This window comes from Cebus imitator, unplaced genomic scaffold, assembly GCF_001604975.1.
Source record: "Cebus imitator isolate Cc_AM_T3 unplaced genomic scaffold, Cebus_imitator-1.0 Scaffold45, whole genome shotgun sequence".
In the NCBI taxonomy this organism is placed as follows: domain Eukaryota; kingdom Metazoa; phylum Chordata; class Mammalia; order Primates; family Cebidae; genus Cebus; species Cebus imitator.
The window spans coordinates 13,383,935-13,399,085 of NW_016107360.1; the positions used below are offsets into that span (position 1 = coordinate 13,383,935).

At 44.4% G+C, this 15,151-nt stretch overlaps 1 protein-coding gene across 2 annotated transcripts in view; it reads left to right on the top strand.

Moving 5' to 3' along the window:
* The first annotated feature begins 12,744 nt into the window (after window positions 1–12,744).
* Window positions 12,745–15,151, top strand: part of CHN2 (chimerin 2) — a 313,846-nt gene continuing 311,439 nt past the window's right edge. The window contains exon 1 of one of the 2 annotated variants that reach the window (XM_017527069.2): window positions 12,745–13,025. In XM_017527069.2, the coding sequence (XP_017382558.1) occupies window positions 12,977–13,025 (49 nt within the window). In that variant the 5' untranslated portion in view covers window positions 12,745–12,976. The remainder of the gene's footprint in view (window positions 13,026–15,151) is intronic. The other variant, XM_017527068.2, reaches the window with a different exon arrangement.

Genomic DNA, 15,151 nt, shown 5'->3' on the forward strand with positions numbered 1-15,151 from the left:
TTTAAAAAGACAATATTCCTTTTGCAAAATGAGAACAAACACTCATTAATCATTGTGCCGTCTTCCTCTTAATGAAAACCTGCAAATACATATGCAAATGAGCTGAACTCCCAGTGACAGGAGGCGCTACAGAAGAGAAGGTAATGACAGAGTTTGAAAAATAGGAGTGCAGAGGAAGCTTAGCAGTGGTGGAGTCTTTCTATCCAATGCCTTACAAGAGTTGTATTAATCTGATAGTGTTCCACCTACCAGGAATGAAATAAGATGAGAAGCAGCATTAAAAAACAAAAGCTCGTCATTGTGGCATGACACATAGAGTATAGCAGAATGGGTATATGGAGACCCAGATCAAAATGAAAGCGTAGAAAGTAGTAATGTTCTTCAGACATTTTCAGAAGTCCTGCCAGATCATCCTATTTAACTACTTGACAAGTTTAGTCTGTATTACCCACGTTAAACCTCCTACAGTATTTTTACCCAATATCACATATTTGGATCAAAACTTTAAAATAGCAGTTCGGCGTTCAAATATTTTGTCTACACAATTATATACATTCATGCCTAAGACCACAAATCGAGTAAACCCAATGTTCCTCAAGATTATTAGCATTCAGCAGAAAAAGCTTTAATGTCACAAAAGGGTCTGAAGCATGAAGGTTCTTAGATACGACTGTCCCAAGGAGAATTGGAGGTAAGCTTATAGGAAATTAAATTCCTTGGACACAGTAGAGGAGAAGAGAGACAGCATCCTATTGTGTTAATCCTGTTTCTGCCCTTTCATGTGGAAAATCAGGACAGCCTGCTGCCTTTAAATGGCTTGAGAATCCAGAACAAAGATAAATGCTGAGCTGGATTCTACATTTTTGAAATTCTATTATAGGGAAGATTCTTAGGTTAGAGAAGGAATATATGAAAATATCAAAGTGCCATCGCTGCCCTCCAGAATCTTCCCATCGTATGAGAGAGACAGGTAGAAAGACAACTGGAAAACATAGCACTTTTCTCTCTTTTCTTGTGGGGAGAGGGGGGACAAGGTCTTGCTCTGTTACCCAGACTGGAGTGCCGTGGTGTGATTTCAGCTCATTGCAACTTCTGTCTCTTGGGTTCAAACAATTCTCATGCCTCAGCCTCCTAAGTAGCTGGGTTTACAAGTGTGTGCCACCACACCTGGCTAACTTTTGTATTTTTAGTAGAGACAGAGTTTTTCCATGTTGGCCAGGCTGGTCTCAAACTTCTGGCCTCAAGTGGTCTGCCTGTCTTGGCCTCCCAAAATGCTGAGATTAAAGGCATGAGCCACCACTCCTGGGCCAGATTTTTTTTTTTTTTTTTGAGATGGAGTATCACTATATTGCCCAGGCTGGAGTGCAATGGTTTGATCTTGGCTCACTGCAACCTCTGCCTACTGAGTGCAAGTAATTCTCTGCCTCAGCCTCCGGAGTAGCTGGAATTACAAGCACCTGCCACCATGCCTAGCTAACTTATATTTTTAGTAGAGATAGAGTTCCACCATCTTGGCCAGGCTGGTCTTGAACTCCTGACCTTGTGATCCACCTGCCTCAGCCTCCCAAAGGGCTGGAATTACAGGTGTGAGCCACCGTGCCCTGCTGGCCTGGAATTTTTTAAGTGCTGAATTGGTGGCATTCTCTAGAGAACCAATGGAGAGAGATAGATAGAAGGTATATGTATAGGATATATGATATATGTAGATTAGATATAGATATAATAGAAGATACATATGCAGTCAGCTCTCCATATTTGTAGGTTCTACATGCATGCATTCAACCAACCAAAAATATTAGAAAAAATAAAAATTACAATACAACAGTTAAAAATAATACAAATAAAAAACAATGAAGCATAACAATGAGTTACATAGCATTTACGTAGTATAGGTATTATAAGTAATCCAGAAATGATTCCAACATACAGGAGGCTATGCATAGGTTATATGCAAATACTACACTATTTTTATAAGACACTTGAGCACCTGCAGATTTTGATATCTGAGTCGGGGTTTTGGATCTAATCTCCCATGGATACCAAAGGACAACTAACTGCATAGGAGATACAGATAGATGACAGATAGATAGATGGATAGAAAAGATATTTATAGAAGAAATGTATATAGGCAATATATTGAGATGAATAGAGGAGACATTTATAGAAGAAATATATAGGAGATATATATACAATCTACTTATATGATGTATAGTGGGTATGTATGATCAATATATTTAGGAAAATTATATATGGTATATCTCATATCTCATACATCTATATATATCATAGATATATATTTATATGAAAAAATATATGACTGTATGGATATACAGATAAGAGAGATTTAGTACATGCGATTGGCTCACTGATGATGGAGTGAGTCCCAGATCTGCAGGATGAGTTGGCACGTGAGAGACCCTGGAGAGCTGATGGTATAGTTCCTGTCAAGACAGCAGGCTGGAACCCCAGGAAGAGCCAGTGTTTCAGTCTGAATCTGAAGGCAGGAAAAAAGCTGATGATCTAGTCCAAAGGAAGAGTTTTCTCTTACTCCCAAGTGAGGGTCAGCCTTTTTGTTTCCTTCAGGCCTTCAACGGAATTGATGGGGCCCATCTACATAATGGGGGACAATTTGCTTTACTCAGTGTGCTGATTTAAATGTTAACTTCATCCGAAAACTCAGAGACACCGAGAAATAATGTTTGACCTCATACCTGGGCATCCTGTAGCCCAATCAGGTTGATGCATAAAATTAACCATCACACCTGAGTTAACCACTGTAAACATTGTGGTTTACTTAATTTTTCACCACTTCAATGTCAGCCCTGAGGAATAGGAGTTTGTGTGGATGAGGACAAAAATTTTGGGGTATAAAGAGTCAGCTAAAATACTTTTGCCTCTCTGCTGCTGCCACCGTTGAGAGTGGTCGGTAAGTGCATTTGTCTGCGATACCACCTCTTTCTGTCCAAGCTGAGGGTTTTATTTTCATATATTGAGAACACATAAGAAGTTGTGAGATTTTTTTTTTCTCCAAAGGAATTTTTCTAGCTGTGGAGTGAAGTATTTCTCAGGCATAAACATCACCTTTCAACCCCATCTGAGCTGAAAATCCCATTTCTAATCTTCTTTATGATTGAGAAATGATAGAGTGGATTTGCTGGAGAACATCTGCCTCGCTGACAGCTGGCTGTTCTTGTGGGAGTGACCCTAAAGTAAGTGCCTATTGTTTCTGTTTATTCGTTGAGAAGTATATTTTAAAGATCATAACATGAACAAAAATTTGAAGAATTGCCCCACATTGATTGAGAAATTTTCATGCTAATGTTAGATTCCAATCTATTTTCTCATATCATGATGTCTGTGGTTACATGATCTTGATAAGAATTTGATTCCCTCTTTTTCCTATGACCAGAGACAGTCCTGACAAAATCAAGGAGCAACATTAGCTCTTACCATTTCCAGCCAACCTCTTCGACGGTATAATCTGTTCTCTGAATCCCATCTCTCTTATCAAGCCTCCAAACCTTAGCAGCATATCAAAATCACCTGGGAATTAAGAAAAAAAAAAAAAAAAAAACTGCTGTTTGGGTTCTGCCTTCCACCACCCTCAGATTCTGATTTGCTCATTCTAGGGTGTGATCTGGGCGCTGAGGTTTCTAAAAGCCTTCTGAGTGATTCTCATGTATACCCCGAGTTGCAAACCATCACCCTAGGACCCTTATGACTCAAAATTATTCGCATCACCTTCAAGCTTGTTAGAAATGCAGGGGCTGCTCCAGAACTGCTGAATGTGAATCTGCATTTTAGCAAGAGCAGTATGTGGCTATATTAAAGGTTGCATAGCCCTGTCCTATGTGTTAGCCTCCCTTGAAATTAAATTCAGCTTTTGGGGACAGGGAAACTTGCCCATGTGAAAACTGCTATTTTATTTAATTCCTTCAGTTCCCCAGAGATGACGAAACTATAACAGATGTTCACTGTATTTGAGTAAGTTTAAGAAGTAAAAGTTTTAACTATGGAACTTTGGGCAACTGGAAGTTGAACAGGATGGAGTTTTTGGTTAGAGAATAATGTTGATGCCTTGAAATCCTTGTACTCAGGCAAATGGCTTCTTAGTCTCCCTATACTATGCCTGTCCCTGCCAGGGCCCTTGGGGTCAGGAGCACAAGTCCTATGAGTTCCCCAGAGCCTGCCCTGCCCCAAAGTTTACGTTTTAGGCAAAGAAAAATGACAGCATCATCCTAGGTTCAAATTGAAAAACATAAGTAGGCCATGCACAGTGCCTCACGCCTGTACCAGCACTTAGGGAGGCCAAGCTGGACAGATTACTAAGGCCCAGGAGTCTGAGACCAGCCTGGACAACATTGCAAAATCCTGGCTCCACTAAAAATTTTAAAAAGTATCCATGTGCCTGTAGTCCTAGCTGCTTGTAGGGCTGAGGAGGGACGACCAATTAAGCTCAGGAGGTCAAGGCTGCAGCAGTGAGCTGTGATTGCATCACTGTATTCCAGCCTGGGCAACAGAGATGAAAGCAAAAGAAAAAAGGAAGAAAGGGAGAAAGGGAGGGAGGGAAGGAGGGAGGGAGGGAGGGAGGGAGGGAGGGAGGAAGGAACGGGAAAAATAAAAACGAGTATTCAAGCAAAGAACATGAAACAGGAAAATACTTACAATAACAGCAGACCAAAATTTAAAATAAAAACTAAAGGGTAAGTTGGGTTTTTTTTAGTGTGTATTGGAATGAATCAGTCAAAGGTGGGTTCATATCAATGCCTGTAACCTTAACAACTTACTTACCCTCTCTAATTTTTTGTTTTCTTAAACAGAAAAAGCAGGGATGATAACACCTACACCTAGAGTTGTTGAGCATTTTAATTAAGATAGTATATTGTTTTCTAGCCTCAGTTTCCCCAATGGAAAATGAAGACAACAATTCTTGCTTCAGGATTGTTATGGGCATATAATAATGTATACAAAGTGCTCAGCATGGTCCTGGCACATAGAAAATGACTACTTCTGGAGAGTGACTTTTCTATATCACTGGTGGCAGAAAACGTGGTGAGAGTGATCATAACAGAGGCAGCAGCAGTAGTAGTCATCAAATGTTGGTTTCCAGTCCTTCATCTTATAGGGGCCAAATTTGGCAGACAGCTTAAGTAATTTGTCTATACTTTTACTGAAATCTACTTTGAAATACCATCAGGTTCCCCATCCAAGGAGACTGGGTGGGGACATGTCCAGATGCAAGACATTATCATTTAGTAATTGAGTGTGTGTGTGTGTGTGTGTGTGTGTGTGTGTGAGAGAGAGAGAGAGAGAGAGAACTGGAGAGAGAGAGAACTTGAGTGTACTCTTTTATATTATACATGCTACTTCCTAAAGATTCTGACGTATGGCCAGGCGCAGCGGCTCACACCTGTAATCCCAGCACTTTGGGAGGCCAAGATGGGCAGATCACCTGAGGTCGGGAGTTCGAGAATAGCCTGGCCAACATGGCGAAACGCCATCTCTACTAAAAATACAAAAATTAGCCAGGCGTGATGGTGGGCACCTAGCTACTTGGGAAGCCATGGAATCACTTGAACCCAGGAGATGGAGTTTGCAACGAGCCAAGAGCGCACCATTGCACTCCAGCCTGGACAACAAGTGCTAGACTCCCTCTCAAAAAATAAAAATAAAAAGGTCCTGATGTTTTGTCAACATCCCCTCTCTCCCCAGGAATTAACACAGTAAAAAGCTACCTGCTGTGCAGAATATAATTGAGTGCTAATAACATTATTGTTGTGCATACATTCATTTACATAAATACGATGTATATTATTATCTCCATTTTTACCTGCTGAGGAGACTGAGAATGTGAAAAGTTATTTGTCCAAGGTCACCAAACTGTCTGTAGCTAAATCAGGATTTCAACTCAGATTTATCTTTAAAGTCCAGGCTTGGCTCATACATCTTAACATACTTGCATAGAGGTGATGTAACATGGGGGTGGCAGGGAGAAAGGCAAATTACTTTTGTATCAGACCATAATTCTCACAGACTACTTTACGAAAGCAGATGTGAGCACCCTATGCTTTGCTCTAAGGAACAGCAGTTACCTAGAACTCCTAAATGGACTCCTATGCTTTAGACACTATATTATATATCTCACTTCATTTGATCATCACCCATTTTAAAGATCAAGAATATAAGATTAAATAATTTACTCAACGTCACACAGCTAATAAGTGACGAGCTAAAATTGAAGCTTTGGTCTGTTTGACTCCATAGATACACATTAAACTTCCCCGGAATCATTTTTTCATGCTTTGTCTTACAAACCATCTGGAATATTTGTGAAAGGCTAAAATATATTTTCTGTATCAGAAGACTGGCTCAGATATTGTGTCTGCTAGCTTTCCTTCAATGCCCATTTACTCCCCCTTCTTAAAAAAAAAAAAAGAGGATTTCTGTTTTGTTATTGAATATATAGCTGCTACAGGGAAAGAAATGAAAATATTGATTCAGATTTTCTTGGGGAGTGAAGGCAGAGAACATTCAGAGTACAGTGTCTGCTAGGTTTTCTGGGCTGACAAGCCAAAACTGTGGATGAGAAAATGCCAGCTGTCTAGAAATAGGCTTTGAGGCTTGATTTTGGATATTTTGTTAAAAACAACAACAACAACTAAACTGCTGAAAAAAAAGTCATCACCAGCATAGATAATACCCATAATTCCCAAACAGAGATCATTTCTATTGCTATTTTAAAAGCTTTGTCCCAGTTGAAATGTAAATGTCGCAGGAAGGCATGGAAGTTTTGTAGGATCCCCCATAGCAAGAATATAGTTTTCTTCATATTTTTGTGTTTTTTTTTGAGACAGAGTCTCGCTCTGTTGCCCAGGCTGGAATGCAGTGGCACAACCTTGGCTCACTGCAACCTCTGCCTCCGGGTTCAAGCGATTCTCCTGTCTCAACCTCCCGAGTAGCTGAGATTACAAGCACCCACCATCATGCCTGGCTAATTTTTATACTTTTAGTAGGGACAGGGTTTCACCACTTTGGTCAGGCTGGTCTCGAACTCCTGACCTTAAGTGATCCACCGGCCTTGGCCTCCCAAAGTCCTGGGATTACAGGTGTGAGTGACAGCACCCGCCAGTTTTCCTCATACCTTTATTGCCCAGGTCTCCTATACTCCCTGGCACATAATGAGTACTTAATCAACATGAATAAATAAATTAACGAATGCTTGAATAAATGAACAGGTACCAGAGAATAAATATACTGGATACCTTTATGAAAGCAAATTTTCATAGAAAAAGAGCATAAAGCCATAGGAAACCCCCTACCCAGAAGGCATGAAAAACAAACTCACTGCCTGCTTTTGCCCAGAGCAGGCTTGCAGCTGGCTTCACTTTAGTTTATCCTAGATTTCTCTTAGGACATGGAGGACAGAAAAGATGTTTGTAATCTAAAATGTCAGGGAACAAAGCCAGAAGGTGCAACATGCAGAAGAAAACATATTCAATGAGTTTCTGAATGCTATCCAGTTTTTCTCTTCAATCAGAAAGAAAATCTCTCTCTCTCCCCTCCCCACCTCTGTCTTCTAGTCAAAGAGGCCGCAGCTGATGGCATGGCTTAAGTGTCTGCATGTGCCGGTCTGATCCGCCCAAGCTAGGTGGCCAAAGTGGATACCGAAGGCAATACCCCTGGGACCCCCTGCAGCTCAGTGAGAACGACAATGCAGAAATACCTGTGCCTGCATCGCGTGCCGCCACTAGGGGTCCCCAGCAGCAGGCGTTGTGAAATGGGAATTGGGTAGCAGAGGCGGCCTCCCTTTGTCTGCACCCCAGGTGTGGACTCCTCTTTGTTCAAAGGCACGGCCGCTACCTGCGGCGTCTGAGCTGCCCGCTCACCAGCCCATCCTGGGCCTTCTAAGCACCTGCGGAGGAAACAGCGGGTTTCTCAGCTCCTGCCCCTAGTGATGCCTGCCTCAGAGGAGCCAATGCGTTTTCTTTCTCGGGACTAGGTGTCTTTGTATTTGAAATAGGGCTGAAACTACAGTGGAAAATATTTTTCACTACAGCAAAAGCGCATATTGATGTTGAGAAATTGATGGCCAAAGGACCACTTTCAGGGTACAGTAGAGTATATGCCATAAAATATTTAAAGCTAAGTTGACAAATAGCCCCACTATTCTCCTGTGAATGCGGACCACTGGATTAATCTTGAAAGTAAGAAATACAGTATTTCATTCTGTGTTTAGCACAGGGAAAGGGAATGATGACCTTCACTAAGGAACCCCCCAGCGTGCCTGCAGTGAGGGAGCACAGCTCCTACCTCAACAGCCACATTCACCCTGCAGTGCTTTCTTGTCTGCTTTTAAACTTCAAAAGAATGGTGAAACAAAATAAACAAATGACACCACCAGAAGAGCTACCCTGCGAACAATAAATCATGTGAGCTGTAACAGCTGGCGACGGAGGGTGGGGTGGGGATTGCAAATATTTACTCCATCAAAATTGTATTCCTATTTTCACTGTTTCAGTGTTTTTTGTTCACAGCAAAGGGAGTATCCTTACATGAGTATCAAGTTCTTTTTGTGCTACAGATGTTACTCATTGTCTTGTAGCTCAGTGGTGACAGCTACTGAGGTGGAAAGTAACTGGCATAGGAGAGATGTACAGATGTCCTTCACTTGCTCATTTATTCAATGAGTGAGCTACTGAACAACATCCACTGAGCAACTATTGTATGCAAAGCATGGTGACAATACAGGAGCTGGGCAAACAAGGATCCTGCCCCCATTGCAGCTCACTGCATCCTTGAACTCCTGGACTCAAGCAGTTCTCCCCCGTCAGCCTCCCAAGTAGCTAGGACTACAGATTTACCACCACACCTGGCTAATTTTTTTGTTTGTTTGTTTTGTTTTATGATTTTAGAGATGAGGTCTCACCATGTTGATCAGGTCTTAAACTCCTGGCCTCAAGGGATCCTCCCGCCTCAACTTATTGAGCCACTGGGATTACAGGCATGAGCCACCATGCCAGGCCTGCAATTAATGGACTAGGGACCCGAAATGTATATGAAAACTACCATTAAAACAAGACAGAGCACAAGATCTGCCCATTGAGAGGTATAGTAGATGGACTAGAGAAATTCAGCAGAAGAGCTATTTTCTGGCTTGGCAATCAGGGAAGACTTTCCAGAAAAGGCTCATTCTAGTTGAATCTTTATAGTATGTAGGATGGGAAGCAGAAAGGAATGGCAGAATCCAGTACTGCCAGGCCCAAGAGCATAGGCCACAGTGAAAGAGGGTTGCATTTGTGAAAGGGGGGAACAGAGATTGGATCGGAAAGGTAAGTTTGGAAGGCTTTGAATGCCATGTGAAAGCTAAGTTAAAATAAAATAATTTTTATTCTTAAGACCACATTATCCACAAGACTCCTTTTATCCCCTAAGTCCTTTAATATTTGAGGAACAAAGGTAGAAATGTCTTTAAAAATTCTACTTTCTAAACACTTAAGATTTCTGTAGCACCAATATTCTCCTTTCCACTAGCAAATAGGTATTACCTAGAACAAAGGCAATAAATGAATAACATAGATAACTTTTTCATTGTTCCATTTGGAGAAATACTTTAGAAGGTCCACAAACAGGCCCTTGAGCCTACCAAAGAGGGGTGTCAGCATTTTATTTCCAGCATGTCCTGATAGATAATTTACTGATACTAAACATTTTTGCAAGGGGCAGCCAGCCTTTAGGCTCCTGAATCTAAAAAGGATGATAGTGAACGACTATTCATGCTGAGTTTTCTCCATTGGCTATGACCTCATCAATCCAGATGATGAATCAACTTTCAGATTTTAGTTCTGAACCTGGAGCTTTCTGTTTGCTATTCAAAACAATGGCTGTCAAAGTTTTGGCTCATCTACCCAAAGACTGGGCCCGTCCATCAGGACATCTCTATTCAGAAAGGATGTTTGTTGGCCTTGTATCCCTCTCTGGCTCCAGGACCCAGGAAAACATGAGGCTCAGCTTTTTTATTCTTCTCTACAGCACAGGGTGGACTTCAGGTAGTACCTTCACAACAAGCACCGCCCCACCACCTTTGCCTGTCAATTTAGGACATCAAAATAATCTGCCTCACAGGGCCATTAAAAACTCTATGAAGGCAAATATGAGTATCCAAACTGCAGAAACAGAATCTGTCGTCCTTTTGTGAAATTTCAGAGATGAATAATGAAACCTGTTACCCCATTGCACAATTTGAGACAAGAAATATAAACCATAGGTTGAAGATAAGACATTTCCCCCTACCCCTAGAAGAACAGGTCACAGTTGATTAGTTATCTCCAGATGCAATGAAGAAAGCAAAAGTTGTTCAAACTATGCATTGTTTCCTTAAAGTAAGCAACTTATAATCACTTTGGAAAACTGCAGCTTTCCACATAGCATTTTTTTTTTTTTTTTTTAGGTGCAGTTTTGCTTTTGTTGCCCAGGCTGGAGTGCAATGGCGCTATCTCAGCTCGCCGCAACCTCTGCCTCCCAAGTTCTAGCAATTCTCCTGCCTCAGACTCCCGAGTAGCTGGGATTACAGGCATACGCCACCATACCCAGCTAATTTTGTATTTTTAGAAAAGAAGGGGTTTCTCCATGTTGGCCAGACTGGTCTTGAACACCTGACCTCAGGTGATCTGTCTGCCTTGGCCTTCCAAAATGCTGGTATTCCAGGTGAGAGTCAATGCACCCGGCCCACATAGCATCTTAATCTTCACAACATCCTGTGTGATCAGATTTTTGCGGCAGATAGAGAAACTGAGGCTCAGTAGGTGTAAGTAATTTGCTCAAAGTCGCAGCTAAGTGACAGAACCAGAGTTTGAACCCAGTTGTCTTCGAAGCCCAGATGGTAACAATTCTACTGGGTGACATAGCCAAGTCAGATGGTCTGCCATCTAAAGATCTGGGGGGATACATAGATTACTAGTCAAACAGGTAAGTGCTGCTTTCTACCAATCAGAAGAACTCTGGGGAAACAGTAAGTTCCTTTTGATGGACAAATCAAGTGTGTGATGGGTCACATGTCCAGATTAGGCACTGCATCAGTTCCTACAGTCCACAAAATGAAGGATAGTGGTTAGGGGGCTGGGAAAGTGGTGGCACTTGGGTCTCATTAGACCAGCTAGGGCTGTTTCAAGGTCCATGCAGATGAAGAAGACACAGGAAGACAGAGTCCCACATGACTGGAGATTGCTCACACTCCTCTAACAATTTAGCAAGTTGCATTTTTTTAAAACGGACCTTAATAGGAAGACACACTGGGATAGCATCCTGGAGGGAATTTTTTTTTTAAGTTCTAATCGACTAGAAAATGTGACGTGATGCACATTGTGATTATTTAAGATTCACGATTCACTGTAGGTTAGGTGCTTGGTTGATGTGGATCCCCAGGGCCTAGCTGCTGTTCTGTGTCACTCCTGATAATTTTTAAATTGACTGTGCCCTTTTAACCATGCTTTAAAAAGTTGAACTACCCCAATGTGAACACTTTCCATTTTGCTATATAATGAGAGTACTTTCATTCCTTTAATGTTTGCTTTTTCCTTTGATCTAACAATTTCTCTTCAAATTTCACAGTTTTCTGTTGCTTTAGGATTGAAATAACTGATTAGCCCGCGGGGAACGTGAAACAGACTTTAAAAAATCTGCATGATATTTCGTCCCAGTGAAATTAATTTAGGTTTAAATACGGGGGAAGGGACGCACCTCGTGATCAAATCTCTTTCTCTCACACACCTGAGCAGCTCCTATCCTAAAAGGGAACAGTCGGACCTGCTGCCAAGTCTTCAGTCTTTTGTAAGGCACAGTCTCGGAGAACCTCTTTCTCTTTGACACCAGGCTTTGTGTGGGCCTGATGACACGTTAGGACGGCTCTATTTCTTTGAAGGCCAACCCCAGAGGCCCACGGACGCGTCCGGCACTGCCGTGGCTAGGGTACTTAAGTGTAGCTGAGTTGGCTTCCCGGGTGTTTTAGGAAAGGCACCTTCTTGCAGGGCAGGGGCTGTCAGCTCCAGAGCAACAAAGGACAATTTGGAGGGGAGTGGAAAGAGCGTTCCCCAGTGGCTCTGGCATCCCAGGGTCCCTTCTGCCTAGCACCGTGGCCCTAGTGATCCCGCCTTCGTCCTCTGGATCCCCCACCCCCACTGTCTCGCCGCTCGAGAGCCCAGCGGGGCGCGGCGAGCCCCACTACCTTCCCCCACACCCTCCCTCTCCATCCCCTTCAAACCCTGGGAGCAGCCCTGCGCAAGCAGCCGCGCTCGCCCCGCGCCCCCCGCTGGCCTCCCCAGCACCCCAGAGACCCGCTCCCCCGTCCCGCCTCCCGCTGTCCTGCAGTCCGCAGCCTCCCCCTCCAGCCCCAGTGGCGGGAGCTGTCAAGCCCGCGGCAGCCGAACCAGCCCCAGAGCTCCCGCGTCTCCGCTCCTTCCTTTGTGTGCGCGCGAGCGGAGTTGGGGCGGAGGGAGAAGGGGGAGGTCGCTCTGTCGGTCTGTCTCCCGCCGCCTCTGCCCGGGCTACTCGAAGTGCGGCGGGAGAGGCGGGAGCCCAGGAAAGGGTGCGGGAGCTGGCGGGGCGCTCGGGGCCGCCGGGACGCCCTGGTCCCAGCCGCGCACGAGGGAGCGCGGACGGCAGAGGGGCTCGGCGGGAGCCGAGATCCGCCCGTCCCGGCCGCCCCTCGGCCTCCCTCTGCTCCCACCTACCCCCGACACCCGGAGAAAAGCGTGCAAAGACGCGGAGCGGGACGGAAACCACAAATAAATAGCGGCGGCGGCAGCGCGTCATCTGGTGGAGCAGGAAGTGCAGGCAGAGTCCGGAGGCTGGTGCTTTCTGCGCGTCCCCAGGACTTTGCCATGGGCTGGGGGCCGCGGAGGCTGCGAGCGGCCGGGCGAGGGCAGCGGCGGCGGTGCCCGCACCGGGGCTGAGCAAGCAGCGACGCGAGGGGCGCGCGGAGATGGCAGCGTCCAGCAACTCCAGCCTGTCCGGCTCCTCGGTGTCCTCCGGTGAGTTTCAGCCCGTCGGGCGCGGCTGCCGCGGTGGGTCTCGCCCCCTCGCCCTCTCCCCGCACCCTGGGATGGACAGAGCCTACCTGTGGCCGTCCCGCCCGCTCTCTCGAAGTCGGGGCAGGCGTCCGGGTGACACTTGTTTAGTTCGCCAGCACCTCGGTGCCCAGAGCACCCCGCGCCTGACATCTGACAGCGCAGAGGTGGGAGAGCGACAGAGCCTTCTGTGCGGACGCGGGTGTTCTGGGGCTTGGGGCGCAGCGGGCGAAAAGCGAAAGGAGCGGGCAGGCTCGCACTTTCTGGCGCAGCGGGAGCTGGGACTGGCGGGGCGGGGAAGGTTGGGGCGAAGCTGAGCGCCCCGACCTGTTTGCCGCGCTGCGCCCGTGACCCTGGGCACCGAAATCCAGAGCAGAGGGGAGCAAACCCCTCGCTCCAAGCAGACTTGATTTTCTTTGTTTGTTTCAGAAATTACCTCCTTGGAGACAAACTCGTTTGGGCATGGGTTTGAGACAGCAGCAATGAAGGGAAGTGTCTTTCTGATCCTGATTGAAGTGGGTTAGGGGAAGGGAGGTCGAGCCCAGCCTCTGACTCTTGGCATATTTACAAGTGGGATATGTGTGTGTGTGTGTGAGAGAGAGAGAGAGAGAGAGAGAGAGAGACTGAATCCTTAGACATTATCTGATACTACTGTCTGTAATTTCACTAGCAAGGCATACATTTTTTTTTTCCTTTTAAGTATGGTTGAGCAAAAAGGGAAGGCTTCTTTCAGCTTTTCTATGGTTGCTCATTGGGTCTAATTGAAGAGGGGAAAAAAAATGCTATTGAATCCGAGGGAATAGGAGTCAATAGAAGCAGACCCACTGGTTTCTGAGTATGACAGGTTTCTAATCAGAATGATGCATTAGGTAGAATTCCTCTACCTCTCTGGTCATTGAAAACTTTAATGACAAACCCAAAGGGATGGCTGCTAAGACATTTAGTGTAGTATACGATATTTAAGGGTCAAGAAGGTCATGAAGTCCTAATGGAAGTGCTCGATATATTAACATTACATTAAGTCCCATTGGGCTGGTTTTACTATTATTAAAAAATTAAAGGAAGAAACACCTTTTTGGAGGCATTGGATAGCAAACTGGGCATAAAGGCAACCACAGCTTTAGATGTGTAACTCATTAAATCATAAATGCAAAGTGAATTTGACTAAGATGCATGCAACTGTGACGTGGCACAAGGTGATCTCTTGAAAGCCATCTGTTACCTTTCTTGGCAGGTTCAGTTCCAGGGAAATAACACTTCCTTTCTTGATCACTGCCAACTGATAAAAAACACGGTGTTGTTAGGTGTGTGATATAGTTCAAGCTTCTGGTAGTAGCAGCCAGTGGGGCAGAAGTCATAGCTTATGAAGAGCAGCAACAAGTTGACCGCCGGTGGTTTTAATTCTGAGAACTCAGCAAATGCTACAGCATATTTTTAGTACCCTCAAACCACGCTGCTGTTTTTCAATTCATTTTGGTTGACTAACACTGAATTTAAAATACAGCGGTGTTGGCTTTCTATTAGCATATGGTTATCCCTCTCAGAAAACTGCCCACTGCAAAATGAACTGGTAGGGCAAAGGGAAAGAGGAAAGGAGAAAGGACAAGGAGCTGATGGTGTCACATGATTTACTGGTGGCATGAATTACAGCTGCTGTGGCATCTGAAATTGCAGATCTTGATGTAGCTTAAGAAACCTGATTGAAAATCTTAACTCAGCCTTCGGAAGAATACTTTGGTCTGAAGCAACCCAGTATGCGATTTAGATGACGGTAATTGCTTTTCGGATAGGATATAGATGCCCACGATGGTTCTTTTTCCTGCTTATTTACCCTGATGTTTAATCCTAAGGGAAACTGGGAACTTATGTGAAAACTGAAATTCAAAAAGTGAGCACGGCCGTATTGTTTGGCATGAATCAACCTAGCCGGTGAGTTTATACTGCCTAAATCCCCAATTAATCAGGCACTTTGTCTTGAAAAATACGGCTTTGTAGTTCTCTTTTTAAGCACACTTACCATTGTGTGGATCATGAATAATTCAGAGGACACAAGCAATTCACACCTGTGAGAGGTGCTGGGCAGAAAGAAT